General features: G+C 41.3%; 2 protein-coding genes across 5 annotated transcripts in view; both read left to right on the top strand.

Annotated features, from left to right (window-relative positions):
* LOC129858688 (moesin-like) overlaps positions 1-5,483 on the top strand; it is a 19,613-nt gene extending 14,130 nt beyond the window's left edge. For all 3 annotated transcript variants that reach the window (XM_055928014.1, XM_055928013.1, XM_055928012.1), the window contains one exon: positions 2,333-5,483. In XM_055928014.1, coding sequence (XP_055783989.1) covers positions 2,333-2,497 — 165 coding nt within the window. In that variant the 3' untranslated portion in view covers positions 2,498-5,483. The remainder of the gene's footprint in view (positions 1-2,332) is intronic.
* A 1,328-nt stretch (positions 5,484-6,811) lies between these two features.
* LOC129858686 (androgen receptor-like) overlaps positions 6,812-8,084 on the top strand; it is a 44,227-nt gene continuing 42,954 nt past the window's right edge. Inside the window, exon 1 of one of the 2 annotated variants that reach the window (XM_055928008.1) lies at positions 6,812-8,000. In XM_055928008.1, coding sequence (XP_055783983.1) covers positions 7,126-8,000 — 875 coding nt within the window. In that variant the 5' untranslated portion in view covers positions 6,812-7,125. The remainder of the gene's footprint in view (positions 8,001-8,084) is intronic. The other variant, XM_055928006.1, reaches the window with a different exon arrangement.

The following is an 8,084-nucleotide window of genomic DNA, read 5'->3' as shown; positions in this document are numbered from 1 at the left end:
CCCTGACTCATGACCATGACGGAGGCCCAGAAGAACAAACGGCTGAAGAAACACCTCACCATCTCAAGGTCAGACACAGTCAGACCCTAACTTAACCCATAACGCATTTGTATTGATTAAAGGTACCCTTCTCTTCTTGGGGTCCAGCAACATTAAGGCAGTTATATACAATAAAAAATATTACATGACATTACATTTCATAACACTATTCACAACACATTGTGTTCCCTCAGGCCTCTATTCTATTATCACATATCTACAATACAAAATCCATGTGTACGTGTGTGTAGATGTGTGTGTCTTATCATGTTTTATGCCTGTGTGTGTCTCTTCACAGTCCAAGCTGTTCCATAAGGTGTATTTTTATGTTTTTTAAATCTAATTTTACTGCTTGCATCAGTAACCTGATGTGGAATAGAGTTCCATGGTAGTCATGGCTCTATGTAGTACTGTGCACCTCCCGTAGTGTGTTCTGGACTGTGAAGAGACCTCTGGTGGCATGTCTTTTGGGGTATGGATGGGTGTCTGAGCTGTGTGTTAGTAGTTTAAACAGACACCTCAGTACATTCAACATGTCAACACTTCTTACAAAAACAAGTAGTTATGAAGTCAATCTCTCTTCAACTTTGAGCCATGAGAGATTAGCTCTCCGTGTACATTTAAGGGCCAGCCGTACTGCCCTGTTCTGAGCCAATTCTAATTTTCCGAGGTCCCTCTTTGTGGCACCTGACCACACGACTGAACAGTAGTCCAGGTGCGACAAAACTAGGGCCTGTAGGACCTGCCTTGTTGATAGTTGTTAAGAAGGTAGAGCATCGCTTTATTATGGACAGACTTCTCCCCATCTTAGCTACTGTTGTATCAATATGTTTTGACCATGACAGTAGTAGTTTAGTCACCTCAACTTGTTCAATTTCCACGTTATTTATTACAAGATTTAGTTGAGGTTTAGGTTTTAGTAAATGATTTGTCACAAATATAATGCTTTAAGTTTTTGAAATATTTAGGACTAACTTATTCCTTGCCACCCATTCTGAAACTAGATGCAGCTCTTTGTTAAGTGTTGCAGTCATTTCAGTCACTGTGGTAGCTGATGTGTATAGTGTTGAGTCACTACACGTCACTCAAAGCCAGTGGCAGTAAAGACTGAAAAAAGTAAGGGGCCTAGTCAGCTGCCCTGGGGAATTCCTGATTCTACCTGGATTATGTTGGATAGACTTCCATTAAAGAACACCCTCTGTGTTCTGTTAGACGGGTAACTCTTTATCCACAAGATAGCAGGGGGTGTAAAGCCATAACACATACGTTTTTCCATCAGCAGACTATGATCAATAATGTCAAAAGCGGCACTGAAGTCTAACAAAACAGCTCCTACAATATTTTTACATTTCTCTCAGCCAATCATCAGTCATTTGTGTAAGTGCCGTGCTTGTTGAATGTCCTTCCCTATAAGCGTGCTGAAAGTCTGTTGTCAATTTGTTTAGAGTAAAATAACATTGTATCTGGTCAAACACCAATTTTTTCCAGAAGTTTAATAAGGGTTGGTAACAGGCTGATTGGTCGGCTATTTGAGTAGGTAAATGGGGCTTTATTTAATATTTTTTTATTTTCTTATTTTTTTTATCCCATTTTCTCCCCAATTTCGTGGTATCCAATGCGTAGTTACAGTCTTGTCCCATCGCTGCAACTCCCGTACGGACTCGGGAGAGGCAAAGGTCAAGAGCCTTGCGTCCTCCAAAACACAACCCAGCTAAGCCGCACTGGGTCTTGACACACTGCTTGCTTAACCTGGAAGCCAACCGAGGAAACACTGTACACCTGGCGACCGTGTCAGCGTGCATTGCGCCCGGCCCGCCACCAGGAGTCGCTAGTGTGTGATGATACAAGAACATCCATGCCGGCCAAACCCTCCCCTAACCTGGACGACGCTGGGCAGGTTGTCAGACCCCGGTGGCTTGTCATTGTTGATAGACAACCATAATTTTTTCACTTCTTCCACACTCCATGACCTTTAACCTTAACCCATGACCCTAATTCATGACCATGACAGAGGCCCAGAAGAATGAACGCTGACTATACAAAAGCCAGACTCTACCTTATTTAGCATATACCCTATGGCCCTAACCTAACCATAATTCTGCATGGTTGGGTTCAGTCCTGACTAAATATAAAAATGTCCTCCAGCCCTGAGCTCTGAAATGAGAGCTATGGTTCTTAGACCACATGTACCACACATGTCCTACACATGTACCACACATTCATTCCATGTATAATACATTATGTTGACGCTCCACAAGTTTATTTGTGTCCTTGTTGTCTGTTTGTCCCTCAGGCCCTGAGTAGTGAGTTGGCCAGCGCTCGAGACGACAGTAAGAATACTCTCAACGACCTGATCCACGCGGAGAACGTTAAGGCCGGCCGGGACAAGTACAGGACCCTCCGTCAGATACGACAGGGCAACACCAAGCAACGCATCGACGAGTTTGAGTCCATGTGAAGGATAGAAAGAATACGAATGAGAGAGGTGTGTGTGTGTGTGTGTGTGTGTGTGTCTGTGTGTGTGTGTGAGAGAGAGAGAGAGAGAGAGAGAGAGAGAGAGAGAACAAGAGTCTGTACTGAATCTATGTATTTAAATGGGAGTCATATAGGCAGGTACAGTGTAATGACTAAGTCTTTAATACCTCTCCCCAGTAGTGTGTTAGCTCCCGTGACTAAAGAGTGACAACTTCATGGGATTTGTAGTTTGGTCAAGTAAAATTCTGTGGACTACAGACTGTAGGCTACTAGTACCAGAATCAAAGTGAGTGATGATATTATTAATCATAATATATCATAATTTATGCTGCTTTTGCTCATGGTTTTTGCAATCTTGAAATGAATCTATGCAAAATAATTATTAGCTGATATAGCATGAAAACCATATTTTCATGTATGGATAGATTAGTGACAGGAAGGATATTGATAGATTAGTGACAGGAAGGATATGGATAGATTAGTGACAGGAAGGATATTGATAGATTAGTGACAGGAAGGATATTGATAGATTAGTGACAGGAAGGATATTGATAGATTAGTGACAGGAAGGATATTGATAGATTAGTGACAGGAAGGGTATGGATAGATTAGTGACAGGAAGGGTAGATTAGTGACAGGAAGGATATGGATAGATTAGTGACAGGAAGGATATGGATAGATTAGTGACAGGAAGGATATGGATAGATTAGTGAGGAAGGGTATGGATAGATTAGTGACAGGAAGGATATGGATAGATTGGTGACAGGAAGGGTATGGATAGATTAGTGACAGGAAGGATATGGATAGATTAGTGACAGGAAGGGTATGGATAGATTAGTGACAGGAAGGGTATGGATAGATTAGTGACAGGAAGGATATGGATAGATTGGTGACAGGAAGGGTATGGATAGATTAGTGACAGGAAGGATATGGATAGATTAGTGACAGGAAGGGTATGGATAGATTAGTGACAGGAAGGATATGGATAGATTAGTGACAGGAAGGATATGAATAGATTAGTGACAGGAAGGGTATGGATAGATTAGTGACGGGAAGGGTATGGATAGATTAGTGACGGGAAGGGTATGGATAGATTAGTGACAGGAAGGATATGGGTAGATTAGTGACAGGAAGGATATTGATAGATTAGTGACAGGAAGGGTATGGATAGATTAGTGACAGGAAGGGTATGGATAGATTAGTGACAGGAAGGGTATGGATAGATTAGTGACAGGAAGGATATGAATAGATTAGTGACAGGAAGGGTATGGATAGATTAGTGACAGGAAGGGTATGGATAGATTAGTGACAGGAAGGATATGGATAGATTAGTGACAGGAAGGGTATGGATAGATTAGTGACGGGAAGGGTATGGATAGATTAGTGACGGGAAGGGTATGGATAGATTAGTGACGGGAAGGATATGGATAGATTAGTGAGGAAGGGTATGGATAGATTAGTGAGAGGAAGGGTTTGAGCTTAATTGCAATATTTTCTTAGGATGGATATATATTTCACAGGTACAGTTGAAGTCGGAAGTTTACATACACTAAGTTGACTGTGCCTTTAAACAGCTTGGAAAATTCCAGAAAAGGATGTCATGGCTTTAGAAGCTTCTGATAGGCTAATTAACATCATTTGAGTCAACTAGAGGTGTACCTGTGGATGTTTTTCAAGGCCTACCCTCAGTGCCTCTTGATATCATGGGAAAATCAAAAGAAATCAGCCATGACCTCAATTTCCAAACGCGTGACGGTTCACATTCACCTGCACAAACAATAGTACGAAAGTATAAACACCATGGGACCACGCAGCCGTCATACCGCTCAGGAAGGAGACTCGTTCTGTCTTCTAGAGATGAACATACTTTGGTGCGAAAAGTGCAAATCAATCCCAGAACAACAACAAAGGACCTTGTGAAGATGCTGGAGGAAACAGGTACAAAAGTATCTATTTCCACAGTAAAACGATTCCTATATCGACATAACCTGAAAGGCCGCTCAGCAAGGAAAAAACCAATGCTCCAAAACCGCCATAAAAAAAGCCAGACTACAGTTTGCAACTGCATATGGAGAACTTTTTGGAGAAATGTCCTCTGGTCTGATGAAAAAAAAATAGAACTGTTTGGCCATAATGCCTATCGTTGTGTTTGGAGGAAAAATGGTGAGGCTTGCAAGCTGAAGAACACCATCCCAACTGTGAAGCACGGGGGTGGCAGCATCATATGGTGAGGGTGCTTTGCTGCAGGAGGGACTGGTGCACTTCACAAAATAGATGGTGTCACGAGGAAGGAAAATTATGTGGATATATTGAAGCAACATCTCAAGACATCAATCAGGAAGTTAAAGCTTGGTTGCAAATGGGTCTTCCAAATGGACAATGACCCCAAGCATACTTCCAAAGTTGTGGCGAAATGGCTGAAGGACAACAAAGTCAAGGTATTGGAGTGGCCATCACAAAACCTTGACCTCAATCCAATAGAAAATTTGTGGGCAGAACTGAAAAAGCGTGTGCGAGCAAGGAGTTCTACAAACCTGACTCAGTTACACCGGCTCTGTCAGGAGGAATGGGCCAAAATTCACCCAACTTATTGTGGGAAGCTTGTGGAAGGCTCTCCGAAACATTTGACACAAGTTAAACAATTTAAAGGCAATGCTACCAAATAATAATTGAGTGTATGTAAACTTCTGACCCACTGGGAATGTGATGAAAGAAATAAAAGCTGAAATAAATCATTATCTCTACTATTATTCTGACATTTCACATTCTTAAAATAAAGTGGTGATCCTAACTGACCTAAGACAGGGCATTTTTACTAGGATTAAATGTCAGGACTTGTGAAAAACTGAGTTTAAATGTATTTGGCTAAGGTGTATGTAAACTTCTGACTTCAACTGTATCAATGAGTACAACATCCTTTGCAAAGTGCTTTGCTATGACTCCAATAAATACCATTAACCAACACTGAATATGTGTTGAGTGCTGTGTATATAGCTACTGTATCACTCTAGGCATATATTATTGTACTTGATGTGTTTGTTGTTTTATGTGTGTGTGTGTGTGTCTGTGTGCGCAGGTCTGACATTTGTTTGTACGGAGTGTGTGTGTTTTTCAGTAGGCTTGTTATGACTGAAAACATACAGTAAGGACCGTTTAAAAAAAATATGTTGATTCCACATACGATAACCAGCTGAAACAAAAATGTTGTTGAGCCAACTCACAATCATATTGCAGCTGGTCGCTTTAAGTTGAATCAACATCTTTATTTTTATTTTTTTACAGTGTTATGAAATCTGAGGTCTACTATTCTGGAAGACAAAATCCCTCCCTAGGGAAAACACAGTTATCTTCTTTAAGAATTAGGCCATTGAGCAGCTCAGTTACATTACATTGAGTCAGTTAGCAAAAGCTCTTATCCAGATAGATTTACAGTTAGTGCAGTCATCTTAAGATACTGTAACATGGTGGTCGTAGTAAGTACATTTTTCCTCAATAAGGAAAATATGTTATGTTGAAAGACAACAATCTATGTTGCAACAGGAACTAACCCTGCAGGTGCCATGAAGTATGTATGTACTCTAGAGCTGCAAAGTGCCAATTGCCTATTTCATTTTAATGTTTAAATGTTTATAAAATACTTGACACATTTACACTCAATGTTTGATAACACTTTCCTACAAACCTCTATCATAAGGCATGGGTATAGGCTACATAAATTAATAATCCTGTCATAACATGTGACATATAATCTTTGAAGTAATCTTATGATTTATGGTTCCGTATAACTCAGTTGGAAGAACATGGAGGACCAGTTATACGAAAAAAGGATAAAAATGTATGCACTCAGCACTGTAATTCACTCTGGATAAGATCCTCTGTTAAATGACTAAAATGTTTAAAAATATATATAAAAAATAAAATATGACAACTGACATTATGCTGCCATTACACAAACGGAACAACTGTTGCGACATAGCTTTCAATCACTTTTTTAAAACACATTACCGGAGAGTCTGTGGGTCAGAAAAACACTGTAACAACTCACTGTTGTTGTGTTGCTATACTGAAGGAGGAGGAGAGCACACACTGTGTTTTGACTGGGAGATAAGACCAACCAGCAACAGAGGCACTCTTGTCTTTATTAACTTTATTAAAAATATATTTCAAATATACTTTACAGTGAGAATAGCAACAGTCAAATAAGTAACAGACATATTTAGATCAACATAGATTTAGAACCATATACATTTAGAACAATGTGTTATAAACAGACAATAATAATACGGTAGAGAATGCACTTTACCCCACACAAGTCTCAATTTGGACACGCGCCAGCCATTTCCTTCACTGAGCTGCGGAGGTCACACCCGAATGAGCAAAGCGTGGAGGCGTCGAAGTGACTTGTTGTTAATGTAGGATCCCGTAGTTCGATGTGGCTATGGGTGGTGGCCAGACATAACGACATAGCAGGAGTCTCCGGTGACACGGTTGCGTTTGGATTTGACGTGGTTGCTTCTACTCTCACATTACGGGACATTTTTTGTAGCTCCTCGAGTTTTAGGTTCTACTGTGCAAAACTGAGACCTAGAGATCACGTATTTGTTTGGAACCATGCGCGTCTGTGACGGAATCAAAACAACAATGCAGAGTGGCACAAATACATCACATACAGCCAATGAATTAAGTGACGCGGTGTCTGTGTCTTTAGGTTTGAGTTCGCAGTTTAACGAGATAGTGGATAATGGACGGGGCGACACTCCGTTCTCTGCAGACAGCGGCCCAAATCACGGAAACCGTTTCTCCGTCTTGGAGGATTTTGGAGATGGCGCCAGTTTGACCTCAGAGTTAACCACCCAGATGCCGAGGAAAACGATAATTATATCAAATGGGCCATCATTCGAAGTAAATCAAGACATTTGTGGACCAAATTACTTGGGATTTTTACAGACCTCGGAGCGAGAAAGGGACAGCGAATGGAACGTGACAAGGCCTACGCACGATTTGGAGATGGCCCGAGATCCCCGTAAAAACTCGGACATGTTCGTGAATCTGGATAACGGTAACGCAGTGCCCTCTCAGTTTGACGAACTGTTACCTTTAAGTTCTCCATTACGCAAAGACCCCCCAGCCCTGGTGTTTGGTAGGGACTTTCCGGACACATCGACAGTTAATGATCAAATCCAAAGCAACCGTAACATCAAAATCGAACCAGGGCACGAGGGACCCTGTCCCGTGGCGGATGGATATTGGTTCTGTAAATATTGTGACAACGGAAATTGCATGTCTCGTGGAGCACGTAAACCCTTTCCCTGTACTTCGTTCCCTGGGGTTAACGATACGGACTATGACTCTGGGATGCCACAGGAGTTTCATGTCCAGGCGCAAAGTTACCAAAGTGTGACGATGGGTGAAAGGGGTCTCCAAGTGTATCACTCCGCTATCAAGAAGGATAGTTCTGGATGGATGGGTGCTGACCCCAGCTTGAGGTACATATACTCTTTATAAGACATTTTATTTAAATTGTTTCTTTGTTTGTTTGTTTCCCATAATGCCAAGCGGGCCAGAGGAAC

This window comes from Salvelinus fontinalis, chromosome 6 (assembly GCF_029448725.1).
Source record: "Salvelinus fontinalis isolate EN_2023a chromosome 6, ASM2944872v1, whole genome shotgun sequence".
In the NCBI taxonomy this organism is placed as follows: Eukaryota; Metazoa; Chordata; class Actinopteri; order Salmoniformes; family Salmonidae; genus Salvelinus; species Salvelinus fontinalis.
This window is presented reverse-complemented; position numbering and strand designations above follow the sequence as displayed.